The sequence below is a fragment of the Mesoplodon bidens genome (genome assembly GCF_964165515.1).
Source record: "Mesoplodon bidens genome assembly, chromosome: 19".
Classification (NCBI taxonomy): domain Eukaryota; kingdom Metazoa; phylum Chordata; class Mammalia; order Artiodactyla; family Ziphiidae; genus Mesoplodon; species Mesoplodon bidens.
In genome coordinates, this window is record NC_138179.1 from 47,825,207 (window position 1) to 47,840,664 (window position 15,458).

General features: G+C 38.3%; 1 protein-coding gene across 1 annotated transcript in view; it reads right to left on the reverse strand.

Annotated features, from left to right (window-relative positions):
- The window catches only part of EFCAB13 (EF-hand calcium binding domain 13), a gene marked incomplete at both ends in the record, with an annotated part of 49,585 nt that extends 34,990 nt beyond the window's left edge, over positions 1–14,595 (reverse strand). The window contains 2 exon segments of the mRNA XM_081218655.1: positions 10,072–10,232; positions 14,566–14,595. Of these exon segments, the coding sequence (XP_081074781.1) occupies positions 10,072–10,232; positions 14,566–14,595 (191 nt within the window).
- Positions 14,596–15,458: the final 863 nt, after the last annotated feature.

The following is a 15,458-nucleotide window of genomic DNA, read 5'->3' on the forward strand; positions in this document are numbered from 1 at the left end:
CTTCATCTAGCTGTTCATCTATATCTTCTATCATGTTTTTTAATAAGCTGGTAACTGTAAGTAAGTGTTTCCCTGAGCTCTGTGAGCCATTCTAGAAATTAATTGAACCTCAGTAGGGGTCATAGGAACCTCTGATTTGTAGCCAAGTCAGACAGAAGTAACCTGAGGACCTACCACTTGAGATTGGAAGACGAAGTAGGGGGGACAGTCTCATGGGTCTGAACCCTTAACCTGTAGGATCTGGCACTATCGCCAGGTAGATAGTGTCAGAATTGAGTTAAATTGTAGCTGGTGTCACAGAATTGCTTGGTGTGGGGAAAACACACATCTGGGGTCAGAAGTATGAGTGTGGTAGTAGTGTGAGAGTAAAGGAGATAAACAGGAGGAGAACTTAGGTTTTACCTAACACAATAATTAAATGAATTAAATAATTAAATTTCAATTAATAAAATGAAGGATAAAATTATATGGATCATCTCAATGGATGCAGAAAAGGAATCTGACAAAATTCAACATTTACTCATGATAAATACTCTCAACAAAGTGGGTATAGAAGGAATGTACCTCAACATAATAAAGGCCATATATGACAAGCCCAGAGCTAACATCATACTAATGAAAAGTTGAAAGCTTTTGCTCTAAGATCAGAAACAAGGCAAGAGTGCCCACTCTCATTACTTTTATTCAGCATATTACTGGAAGTCCTAGCCAGAGCAATTAGGCAAGGAAAAAAAAGACATTCAAATCAGAAAAGAAAGTTAAATTGTCTGTTTCCAGATGGCATGATCTTATATACAGAAAACCTTAAAGACTCCACCAAAAAAACTGTTATAACTAATAAACAAATTCAGTAAAGTTGCAGAATACAAAACCAATATACAAAAATCAGTTGCATTTTTCTTCACTAATAATGAACTATCAGAAAGAGAAATTAAGAAAACAGTCCCATTTACAATATCATCAAAAGGAATAAAATACTTAGGAATAAATTTAGCCAAGGAGGTGAAAGATATGTACACTGAAAACTATAAAACATTGATGAAAGATATTGAAGAAGACACAAATAAGTGGTAAGATATTCTGTTTTCATGGTTTGGACGTATTAATATTCTTAAAATGTCCATATTACCTAAAGTGAACTATGGATTCAATGCAATCCCCAACCAAATTCCAATGGCATTTTTCACAAAAATAAAACAAACAATCCTAAAATTTGTATGGAACCACAAAAGACCTCAAAGAGCTGAAACAATCTTCATAAAGAAACCATAGAACTCCTAGAAGAAAACAAATGTCTTTGACATCAGTCTTAGCAATGATTTTTTCATGGACACCAAAAGCAAAGGCAAAAGAAACAAAAATAAACAAGTGGGACTATATCAAACCAAAAAGTTTCTCCTCAGCAAAGAAAACTATCAGCAAAATGAAAAGGTAACCTAGGGAATGAGACAAAATATTTGCAAACCTTATGTCTGATGAGTTAATGTTCAAAATATACAAGCAACTCATACAACCCAACAGCAAATAAAGAAATAACCCAATTAAAAATGGGTAAAGGACCTGAACAGACATTTCTCCAAAGGAGACATACCAATGGCCAACAAGTACATGAAAAGGCGCTCAACATCACTCATGACTGGGAAATGCAAAGCAAAATCACTGTGAGATACCATTTCACACCCGTTAGAACTGCTATCATCAGGAAGACAGGAGAGAGGGAGCTTCAAGATGGCGGAAGAGTAAGACATGGAGATCACCTTCCTCCCCACAAATACATCAGAAATACATCTACATGTGGAACAACTCCTACAGAACACCTACTGAACTCTGGCAGAAGACCTCAGACCTCCCAAAAGGCAAGAAACTCCCCACGTACCTGGGTAGGGCAAAAGAAAAAAGAAAAAACAGAGGCAAAAGGATAGGGACGGGACCTCCACCAGTGGGAGGGAGCTCTGAAGGAGGAAAGGTTTCCATACACTAGGAAGCCCCTTCGTGGGCAGAGACTGCTGGTGGCAGAGGGGGGAAGTTTCGGAGCCACGGAGGAGAGTGCAGCAACAGGGGCGCGGAGGGCAAAGTGGAGAGACGCCTGCTGATCGGTGCCGACCAGCACTCACCAGCCTGAGAGGCTTGTCTGCTCACCCGCCGGGGCAGGGGCTGGGAGCTGAGGCTCGGGCTTCGGAGGTCAGACCCCAGGGAGAGAACTGGGGTTGGCTGCGTGAACACAGCCTGAAGGGGACTAGTGCACCACAGCTAGCCGGGAGGGAGTCCGGAAGAACATCTGGAGCTGCTGAAGAGGCAAGAGACTTTTTCTTGCCTCTTTGTCTCCTGGTGCCCGAGGAGAGGGGATTAAGAGTGCCGCTTAAAGGAGCTCCAAAAGGAGCTCCAGAGACGGGCGCGAGCCGTGGCTATCAGCGCAGACCCCAGAGACAGGCATGAGACGCTAAGACGGCCGCTGCAGCCACCAAGAAGCCTGTGTGCAAGCACATGTCACTATCCACACCTCCCCTCCCGGGAGCCTGTGCAGCCTGCCAGTGCCAGGGTCCTGTGATCCAGGGACAACTTCCCTGGGAGAACACATGGCGCACCTCAGGCTGTTGCAACGTCACGCTCACGCAGGCCTCTGCCACCACAGGCTCGCCCCGCATTCCGTACCCCTCCCTCCCCCCGGCCTTGGTGAGCCAGAGTACCCGAATCAGCTGCTCCTTTAACCCCGTCCTGTCTGGGCAAAGAACAGACGCCCTCAGGCAACGTACATGCAGAGGCAGGGCCAAATCCAAAGCTGAACCCCAGGAGCTGTGTGAACAAAGAAGAGAAAGGGAAATTTCTCCCAGTAGCCTCAGGAGCAGCGAACTAAATCTCCACAATCAACTTAATGTACCCTGCATCTGTGGAATACCTGAATAGACAATGAATCATCCCAAATTGAAGATGTGGACTTTGGGAGCAACGATATATATTTTTTTTTCCCTTTTTCTCTTTTTGTGAGTATGTATGTATATGCTTCTGTGTGTGATTTTGTCTATAGATTTGCTTTTACCATTTGTCCTAGGGTTCTGTCTGTCCGGTTTTTTTTTTGTTTCTGGTTTTTTTTTTTTAGTATAGTTTTTAGCACTTGTTATCATTGGTGGATTTGTTTTTTGGTTTGGTTGCTCTCTTCTTTCTTTCTTTCCTTCTTTATTTTTTATTACTTTAAAAAAGTTTTTTTAATAATTATTTTTTATTTTAATAACTTTTTTTTTTTTTTTTTTTTGCGGTACACAGGCCTCTCACTGTTGTGGCCTCTCCTGTTGCGGAGCACAGGCTCCGGACGTGCAGGCTCAGAGGCCATGGCTCACAGGCCTAGCTGCTCCGCGGCATGTGGGATCTTCCCAGAGCAGGGCACGAACCTGTGTCCCCTGCATCAGTAGGCAGACTCTCAACCACTGTGCCACCAGGGAAGCCCTCTTTTAATAACTTTTTAATTTAATTTAATTTTACTTTATTTTATTTTCTTCTTTCTTTCTTTTTTTTTTTTCTCCCTTCTATCCTGAGCCATGTGGATGACAGGCTCTTGGTGCTCCAGCCAGGCATCAGGGCTGTGCCTCTGAGGTGGGAGAGCCAAGTTCAGGACATTGGTCCACAAGAGACCTCCCAGCTCCACATAATATCAAATGGTGAAAATCTCCCAGAGATCTCCATCTCAATGCCAAGACCCAGCTCCACTCAATGACGAGCAAGCTACAGTGCTGGACACCCTATGCCAAACAACTAGCAAGGCAGGAACACAACCCCACCCATTAGCAGAGAGGATGCCTAAAATCATAATAAGGCCACAGACACTCCAAACACCACCAGACATGGACCTGCCCACCAAAAAGACAAGATCCAGCCTTATCCACCAGAACACAGGCACTAGTCCGCTCCACAAGGAAACCTACACAACCCACTGAACCAACCTTAGCCACTGGGGGCAGACACCAAAAACAACGGGAACTACGAACCTGCAGCCTGTGAAAAGGAGACCCCAAACACAGTAAGTTAAGCAAAATGAGAAGACAGAGAAACACACAGCAGATGAAGGAGCAAGGTAAAAACTCACCAGACTTAACAAATGAATAGGAAATAGGCAGTCTACCTGAAAATGAATTCAGAATAATGATAGTAAAGATGATCCAAAATCTTGGAAATAGAATGGAGAAAATACAAGAAACGTTTAACAAGGACCTAGCAGAACTAAAGAGCAAACAAACACTGATGAACAACAGAATAATTGAAATTGAAAATTCTCTAGAAGGAATCAATAGCAGAATAACTGAGGCAGAAGAACGGATAAGTTACCTGGAAGATAAAATATTGGAAATAACGACTGCAGAGCAGAATAAAGAAAAAAGAATGAAAAGAATTGAGGACAGTCTCAGAGACCTCTGGGACAACATTAAACACACCGACATTTGAATTATTGGGGTCCCAGAAGAAGAAGAGAAAAAGAAAGGGACTGAGAAAATATTTGAAGAGATTATAGTTGAAAACTTCCCTAATATGGGAAAGGAAATAGTGAATCAAGTCCAGGAAGCACAGAGAGTCCCATACAGGATAAATCCAAGGAGAAACATGCCAAGACACATATTAATCAAAGTATCAAAAATTAAATACAAAGAAAAAACATTAAAAGCAACAAGGGAAAAACAACAAATAACACACAAGGGAATCCCCATAAGGTTAACAGCTGATCTTTCAGCAGAAACTTTGCAAGCCAGAAGGGAGTGGGAGGACATATTTAAAGTGATGAAGGGGAAAAACCTACAACCAAGATTACTCTACCCAGCAAGAATCTCATTCAGATTTGACAGAGAAATTAAAACCTTAACAGACAAGCAAAAGCTAAGAGAATTCAGCAACACCAAACCAGCTTTACAACAAATGCTAAAGGAACTTCTCTAGGCAGGAAACACAAGGGAAGGAAAAGACCTAGAATAACAAACCCAAAATAATTAAGAAAATGGTAATAGGAACATACATATCGATAATTACCTTAAATATAAATGGATTAAATGCTCCAACCAAAAGACACAGACTGGCTGAATGGATACAAAAACAAGACCCATATATATGCTGTCTACAAGAGACCCACCTCAGACCTAGGGACACATACAGACTGAAAGTGAGGGGATGGAGAAAGATATTCCATGCAAATGGAAATCAAAAGAAAGCTGGAGTAGCAATTCTCATATCAGACAAAATAGACTTTAAAACAAAGACTATTACAAGAGACAAAGAAGGACACTACATAATGATCAAAGGATCAATCCAAGAAGAAGATATAACAATTGTAAATATTTATGCACGCAACATAGGAGGACCTTAATACATAAGGCAAATGCTAACAGCAATAAAAGGGGAAATCGACAGTAACACAATCATAGTAGGGGACTTTAACACCCCACTTTCACCAATGGACAGATCATCCAAAATGAAAATAAATAAGGAAACACAAGCTTTAAATGACACATTAAAAAAGATGGACTTAATTGATATTTATAGGACATTCCATCCAAAAACAACAGAATACACTTTCTTCTCAAGTGCTCATGGAACATTCTCCAGGATAGATCATATCTTGGGTCACAAATCAAGCCTTGGTAAATTTAAGAAAATTGAAATCATATCAAGTATCTTTTCCGACCACAACACTATGAGAATAGATATCAATTACAGGAAAACATCTGTAAAAAATACAAACGCATGGAGGCTAAACAATACACTACTTAATAACCAAGAGATCACTGAAGAAATCAAAGAGGAAATCAAAAAATACCTAGAAACAAATGACTATGAAAACACGACAACCCAAAACCTATGGGAGGCAGCAAAAGCAGTTCTAAGAGGGAAGTTTATAGCAATACAATCCTACCTTAAGGAACAAGAAACACCTCAAATAAACAACCTAACCTTACACCTAAAACAATTAAAGAAAGAACAAAAAAACCCAAAAGTTAGCAGAAGGAAAAAAATCATAAAGGTCAGATCAAAAATAAATGAAAAAGAAATGAAGGAAACGATAGCAAAGGTTAATAAAACTAAAAGCTGAGAAGATAAACAAAATTGATAAACCATTAGCCAGACTCATCACAAAAAAAAGGGAGATGACTTTTAGAAATGAAAAGGGAGAAGTAACAACTGACACTGCAGAAATACAAAGGATCATGAGAGATTACTACAAGCAACTATATGCCAATAAAATGGACAACCTGGAAGAAATGGACAAATTCTTAGAAAAGCTCAACCTTCCAAGACTGAACCAGGAAGAAATAGAAAATAGAAACAGACCAATCACAAGCACTGAAATTGAAACTGTGATTAAAAATCTTCTAACAAACAAAAGCCCAGGACCAGATGGCTTCACAGGCAAATTCTATCAAACATTTAGAGAAGAACTAACGCCCAACCTTCTCAAACTCTTCCAAAATAAAACAGAGGGAGGAACACTCCCAAACTCATTCTATGAGGCCACCATCACCCTGATACCAAAACCAGACAAAGATGTCACACAAAAAGAAAAATACAGGCCAATATCACTGATGAACACAGATGCAAAAATCCTCAACAAAATACTAGCAAACAGAATCCAACAGGAAATTAAAAGGATCATATGCCATGATCAAGTGGGGTTTATCCCAGGAATGCAAGGATTCTTCAATATATGCAAATCAATCAATGTGATACACCATAGTAACAAATTGAAGGAGAAAAACCATATGATCATCTCAATAGATGCAGAGAAAGCTTTTGACAAAATTCAACACCCATTTATGATAAAAACCCTCCAGAAAGTAGGCATAGAGGGAACTCACCTCAACATAATAAAGACCATATATGACAAACCCACAGCCAACATCGTGCTCAATGGTGAAAAACTGAAACCATTTCCACTAAGATCAGGAACAAGACAAAGTTGCCCACTCTCACCACTATTATTCAACATAGTTTTGGAAGTGTTAGCCACAGCAATCAGAGAAGAAAAAGAAATAAAAGGAATCCAAATTGGAAAAGAGTAAAGCTGTCACTGTTTGCAGATGACATGATACTATTCATAGAGAATCCTAAATATGCTACCAGAAAACTACTAGAGCTAATCAATGAATTTGGTAAAGTAGCAGGATACAAAATTAATGCACAGAAATCTCTTGCATTCCTATACACTAATGATGAAAAACCTGAAAGTGAAATTAAGAAAACACTCCCATTTACCACTGCAAAAAATAAAATATCTAGGAATAAACCTACCTAAGGAGACAAAAGACCTGTAGAAAATTATAAGACACTGATGAAAGAAATTAAAGATGATACAAACAGATGGAGAGATATACCATGTTCTTGGATTGGAAGAATCAACATTGTGAAAATGACTCTATTGCCCAAAGCAATCTACAGATTCAATGCAATCCCTATGAAACTACCACTGGCATTTTTCACAGAACTAGAACAAAAAATTTCATGAAACACAAAAGACCCCGAATAGCCAAAGCAATCTTGAAAAAGAAAAACGGAGCTTGAGGAATCAGGATCCCTGACTTCAGACAATAGTACAAAGCTACAGTCATCAAGACAGTATGGTACTGGCACAAGAACAGAAATATAGATCAATGGAACAGGACAGAAAGCCCAGAGATAAACCCACACACATATGGTCACCTTATTTTTGATAAAGGGGGCAAGAATATACAGTGAAGAAAAGACAGCCTCTTCAATAAGTGGTGCTGGGAAAACTGGACAGCTATATATAAAAGAATGAAATTAGAACACTCCTTAACACCATACACAAAAATAAACTCAAAATGGATGAAAGACCTAAATGTAAGACCAGACACTATCAAACTCTCAGAGGAAAACATAGGCAGAACACTCTATGACATAAATCACAGCAAGATCCTTTTGGACCCACCTCTTAGAGAAATGGAAATAAAAACAAAAATAAACAAATGGGACCTAATGAAACTTAAAAGCTTTTGCACAGCAAAGGAAACCATAAACAAGACGAAAAGACAACCCTCAGAATGGGAGAAAATATTTGCAAATGAAGCAACTGACAAAGGATTAATCTCCAAAATTTACAAGCAGCTCATGCGGCTCAATATCAAAAAACAAACAACCCAATCCAAAATTGGGCAGAAGACCCGAATAGACATTTCTCCAAAGAAGATATATAGATTGCCAACAAACACATGAAAGAATGCTCAACATCATTAATCATTAGAGAAATGCAAATCAAAACTACAATGAGATATCATCTCACACCAGTCAGAATGGCCATCATCAAAAAATCTACAAACAATAAATGCTGGAGAGGGTGTGGAGAAAAGGGAACCCTCTTTCACTGTTGGTGGGAATGTAAATTGATACAGCCATTATGGAGGACAGTATGGAGGTTCCTTAAAAAACTAAAAATAGAACTACCATACTACCCAGCAATCCCACTACTGGGCATATACCCTGAGAAAACCATAATTCAAAAAGAGTCAAGTACCACAATGTTCATTGCAGCTCTATTTACAATAGCCAGGACATGGAAGCAATCTAAGTGTCCATCAGCAGATGAATGGATAAAGAAGATGTGGCACATACATACAATGGAATATTACTCAGCCATAAAAAGAAACGAAATTGAGTTATTTGTAGTGAGGTGGATGGACCTAGAGTCTGTCATACAGAGCAAAGTAAGTCAGAAAGAGAAAAACAAATACCATATGCGAACACATATATATGGAATCTAAAAAACAAAAAAAAAATGATCATGAAGAACCTAGGGGCCAGACGGGAATAAAGACGCAGACCTACTAGAGAATGGACTTGAGGATATGGGGAGGGGGAAGGGTAAGCTGGGACAAAGTGAGAGAGTGGCATGGACATATATACACTACCAAATGTAAAATAGATAGCTAGTGGGAAACAGCCGCATAGCACAAGGAGATCAGCTCGGTGCTTTGTGACCACTTAGAGGGATGGGATAGGGAGGGTGGGAGGGAGGGAGATGAAAGAGGGAAGAGATACGGGGATATATGTATAACTGATTCACTTTGTTATAAAGCAGAAACTAACACACCATTGTAAAGCAATTATACTCTATAAAGATGTTAAAAAAAAAAAGAATACAGGAGATAACAAGTGTTGGCAACAATGTGGAGAAACGAGAACCCTTATACACTGTTGGTGGGAATATAAGTTGGTACAGTCACCATGGAAAACAGTATGGAGAGGTTCCTGAAAACAATTAAAAACAGAACTACCATATGATCCAGGAATTCCACTTCTGGGTATATATCCAAGGAAACGAAAACAGGATCTCAGAGAGGTATCTGCACTCCCATGTTCATTGCAGCATTATTCACAATAGCCAAGATATGGAAACTATATAAGTGTCTGTCAACAGATGAACAGTTAAAGAAGATGTGGTATATACAATGGAATACAATATATTTAGCCATGACAAAGAAGGGAACAACATGGATGGACCTTGATGGCATTATGTAAAGTGAAATAAGTCAAACAGAGAAAGACAAATACTATAGGACATCACTTATACATGATTTTTTTTAAAAAGCCAAGTCACAAGGTGACTACAGTTAATAATCCTGTATTGTATAACTGAAATTTGCTGAGTAGAACTTGTGTTCTGACCAAAAGAATAATAATAATGATGATGATGATGTAAATATGTGAGGTGATGAATATGTTACTTAACTCGATGGTGGTAATCATTTCTCAATGAATATATACATCAAATCACCACATTGTACATTTAAATAAATTACAATTTTATTTGTCAAAGAAAAAAGGACAAACAGACATATGGATAATGACTTTCTTATAACTGGAAACCTATGATAACTTATAGGCTTCCACATGGCTGTGAGAGAAGTGAGAAAAATATTAGAATGGCTATCTAGGGATTAAAACCACGCCCCTAAAAGAATGGCCACCAATATGCGTGATCCACTATACTTAGTATATTATGAGAACACATGAGTTACATTTTTGGTTCTCTTAAACTGGCAAAAGCATAATTCAATTAAGTAACCTCACAGTTTAACTTACTTTTTTGTGTGATCTGGGCTCAAACCCCTAACTTCAGGTGAAATTCTCTTCTCTGTTGTTTTAGAAAACTTGATGTATTTCTTGCTGTCAATATTTCTTGATGGCAAGTCAGTTGCAAAAAAATTATAGCCATCATCTGATAAATCAGTATTTACTTCTCCCTGGGGAGCAATCAAAAGCCATAGTCAGCCATGTTCTCTTTGCACACATAAATTAAATATGACATTCTGGGTCAAATCATTCATTTTAGATCAATATTCTCTCTAAGATGGTGCTATCGAAAAGAATTTCGTTGAAAAGAGTTAGTTAATGCATTAGTCTGGATTAAGTATATATTCTAAATGACTCCAACTTTCCTTAGTGCATTATGCAGCTACAAATGCACAGCATTCGTGAATGTATCTAACACTTATTAAATCTAGTTCTTAAGGCATCATTAAACTTAACTTCATTAATTAAAAATTTCTGTTTTGTGAAAGACACTGTCAAGCAGATGAGAGGACAATTCATAGACTGGGAGAAAATATTTGCAAAAGACATATCTGATAAGGGACTGTAATCAAAGTATCTTTATTTTGTATATTCAAAACTATACAAAGAACTCTTAAAACTCAACAATAAGAAAAAGAACAACCCAATTAAAAAATGGGCAAAAGATCTTAACACCTCACCAAAGAAGATTTACGAATGGCAAACAAGCACATGAAAAGATGTTCAACATCATGTCACTAGGGAATTACAAATTAAAATATCAAGATACCACCACACATTTATTAGAATAGCAGGAATCCAAAACACAGACAACACCAAATGCTGGCAAGAATGTGAAGCAAGGGAACTCTCATTCATTGCTGGGAATGCAAAATGGTATAGCTGTTTGGAAAGACAATTTCACAGCCTCTTACAAAACTAAACATACTTTTACCATACAATCCAGCAATTGCACTTCTCCATGTTTACCCAAAGGAGTTGAAAAAGTATATCCACACAAAAATCTGAACACAGACGTTTATAGCTTTATTCATGAATGCCAAAACTTGTAAAAAACCAAGATGTTCTTCAGTAGATCAGGGGATAAACTGTGATACATTCAGACCATGGAATACTATTCAGTGCTAAAAAGAAATAAGCTATCAAGCCATGAAAAGACATGGAGGAAACTTAAATGTATACTGCTAAGTGAAAGAAGCCAATCTGTAAAAGCTACATACTGTATGATTCCAACTACATGACATTCTGGAAAAGGCAAAACTATGGAGGCAATAAAAAGATCAGTGGTTACTAGTGGTGGGTGGGGGCTGAGAAGAGATGAATAGGCAGAGGACAGAGGATTTTAGGGCAGTGAAACTATTCTATGTAACATTTTAATAGTGGCTACATGTCAGCACACATTCGTCCAAACCCATAGAATGTACAACATCAAGAGTCAACTCTAATACAAGCTATGGACTTTGGGTGATAATGATATGTCAGTACAGGTTCATCAGTTATAACAAATGGACCACAGTGATGAAGGGTATTGATAGTGGAGGAGGCTGTGGGGCACAGGGTATATAGGAACTCTCTGTACTATCCACTCAATTTTGCTGTGAATCTAAAACTGCTCTTAAAAAATAAAGTCTATTGGGCTTCCCTGGTGGCGCAGTGGTTGAGAGTCCGCCTGCCGATGCAGGGGACACGGGTTCGTGCCCCTATCCCGGAAGATCCCACATGCCGCGCAGCGGCTGGGCCCGCGAGCCATGGCCGCGGAGCCTGTGTGTCCGGAGCCTGTGCTCCGCAACGGGAGAGGCCACAGCAGTGAGAGGCCCGCGTACAGCAAAAAAAATAAAAAATAAAAAAAATAAAGTCTATTAAAAAAAATCTATATTCCTTCCTAATAGAACCCCCCCCCAAAAAACAAACAAACAAACAACTAGAGCCCAAGAGCAATTAACATGTTTAGAAAAAGAGGAATGAAGTTGGAAATATTCTCTTTCTTGAAATACAGCAGTTTGCAGTTTGGACTGCATCTAGTTGATCAAAGGTACATTAGTTTTTAATCCCTGAACAGATTACACAGGCAACTTATAATGCAGATTACCATGGGAGTTTAGAGAGACCTTTATTTCCTCATTAGATAGAAATTAAGAGAATTATTTCAGTGACTTTTAGAATTTGCACACATTTATCTTACAACAGAGACACACCTTTAAAAACTTGTTTCAAAAAGGCAATCTGATTTGCTGCCCTGATGAGATGTTTATTACAAATGATGAAAGGATTAGCAGAGAGGTTAAGAAAAATGACCCAAAATCGAAACCATTAAAAAAAAAGAAGGGGATCTAAAAAGACTGAGGGGCACAAAAACCTGTTATCAAAGGCCTGATGAATAGAAACAAATAGTGAATAGAAACTTTAACAACACCGAAAAGGAAGAAAAGAATTTCTAAAACTCTACGGATAAAGGTGAACCATCTGTAAAATACAAACTATGTAGTTTAAAGGAATAAATTGGTATGATATATTAATATTGTTAACTTTTTTAATATTTAAGAATTCATCTTCAAAATCAGTTTATAAGGGTACAATCAATAAAGTATTACATATAAAAGGATGGAACAGGTTAATATATACATATATATTACATGTCTCAGTACTTAGCAAGAAGCCCCTGAAATTGTTTTTTCGAATTACAGTATAGGTACATGTCTCATATGGTGGCACCAGATCCACTGAAAGAATAAATTTAAAAGACTAAGACTCTCATGGAATATTACTCAGCCATAAAAAGAAACGAAATTGAGTTACTTGTAGTGAGGTGGATGGACCTAGAGTCTGTCATACAGAATGAAATAAGTCAGAAAGAGAAAAATAAATACCGTATGCTAACACATATATATGGAATCTGGAAAAAAAAAAAAAGGTTCTGAAGAGCCTAGGGGCAGGACAGGAATAAAGACGCAGATGTAGAGAATGGACTTGAGGACACAGGGAGGGGGAAGGGTAAGCTGGGACAAAGTGAGAGAGTGGCATGGACTTACATATACTACCAAATGTAAAATAGATAGCTAGTGGGAAGCAGATGCATAGCACAGGGAGATCAGCTCAGTGCTTTGTGTCTACCTAGACGGGTGGGATAGGGAGGGTGGGAGGGAGATGCAAGAGGGAGGAGATATGGGGATATATGTATATGTATAGCTGATTCACTTTGTTATACAGCAGAAACTAACACACCATTGTAAAGCAATTATGCTCCAATAGAGATGTTAAAAAATAAAATAATTTTGAAAGTCCATATTCAGATATGAAAAAAAAAAAAGATTAAGACTCTCAACTGACAATGTTAAATTCTACCTGAGTCTTGTGCTCCTGAAAAACAGTGAAAGAAGAATTCCCTCACTCTTTTGTGTTCTGGATAATGGCTGACTGCAAAGAACCACCCCTCCTCAAATGATTTAGATAAGACTTACCACATACCCCTCTTGTTTACCTATGACAAGGCCAAACACCTTCAAATTTTCCTTTCTTTGCCTCATAGACGGTTAGCTGAACTGTTTTATCCTCACCAATTAATCAGGACAAAATGCTTATTAACTAGGCTTTGGTTAAGCTTCTCTCCTTCTCCAAGCCCCTGAACTTTGGCCCACCCTTAGCCTGAGCCAGTCAGCATGCAGCCCCTCCAGAAAATAGGGCTGGCCTCTCAGTAAAATATTCTCTGATCTATTTATCCGATCATACCACTCTAACATCCCATTTCCCCATATCCAGTTCTTCCTAGCCTTGTTTACTCTTCTCTATAAAAGAAAACCCTTTTAATCACTTTGCTGTACACCTGAAACTCACACGACATTGTTAATCAACTATACTCCAATATAAAATAAAAATTTAAAAATAAAAATACAATAAAATTTAAAAAAAAAACAAAAAAGAAAGAAAAGAAAACACTTTTTCCCTAAACCTTGGAGATGCTTGCAGATCTTACGGTCACAGTGTTCTCCCTATTGCGATAGTCCCCCCCTCCTCCTATTTCAATAGTCTCTTTCCTCCCTTACAATAATCCTTCTGAATAAAGTCTCTCCATACGAAGTCCAGATTTGTTTTTATTGACACAATACTGGCCAATACATAAGAATATCCCCTGAATCACAGAGAAGAGGGCTAGAGAAACTTGGTATCTTTTAAATTACCTTTTGATTAGACTGTCATGTTATTAATTATATTGTCGACAACCTCTCATGTAGGTTTAAATCCTTTGGTCTCCTGGAAAATTGTCCCTGTCCCTTTCCCAAAAAATACTCTCATCACACATCACAGATCTCTTGATACTACATGGGTTGCTGGGATGAGAGTTCAACATATATCCACTAAAAGAGTTCAAAGGTCACCTCAGTTATTAAGCAAGATCATATGACTATGTTGCTATGAATCTGCTTACTGATTATGGGTGTGAGGTAACGTAAACTAATTTTTAAGAAAGAAAAGGAAGGCATCTTTAGAAACTGTTTTGAAAAATACCTGGCAAAATAAATGTACTTTAGTTTCCATCTTTCTGTTTAGAGGTAAATTCTGCCCTTAAGGCCTCAAAGAACTTGATGAACAAGTGTGAATGAATGGTAGCACAAAATGATTTCCTGCAGGGACTTCCCTGGTGGCGCAGTGGTTAAGAATCTGCCTACCAATGCAGGGGACATGGGTTTGAGCCCTGGTCCCGGAAGATCACACATGCTGCGGAGCAGCTAAGCCCGTGTGCCACAACTACTGAGCCTGCACTCTAGAGCCCGCAAGCCACAACTATTGAAGCCTGCACACTTAGAGCTCGTGCTCCGCAACAAGAGAAGCCACTGCAATGAAAAGCCCACGCACGGCAAAAAAGAGTAGCCCCCGCTCGCCGCAACTAGAGAAAGCCCGCGCAGCAATGAAGACCCAACGCAGCCAAAAATAAATAAATAAACAAACACATAAATAAATTTATTTTAAAAAATGATTTCCTGCAAAAAAGAGAAAAATAAAAAATCATATCCCTGTTTAGGAGACATAAGTAATTATATTTAACTATCTTAAGTTATTCTTTCAATGCAACACTCACTTATAGTACGATACCTAATAGACATTTCCCAACTCAGATATCTATACAAAAGCTAGAAAAGGCAGTTAATAGATCATAAATCACAGGAGATCATCCAGTCCCTTAACTTTACCTTTGTAGTATAAGGAGGAGAATAGAAACCCAAATTCAAATGTCGCGAAAAGCAGAAAGTTGTTATATGTATTTATTCAAATAAGCCCAGTTAAGCAGAACTACTAACATAGCCAGTAATTGCTAATGCTATTAAATACTTACTGTGAGACATTATGATAAACACTCTGACCTGCATTATTTCATTTATTCCTGAAAACTACCTTTCAAG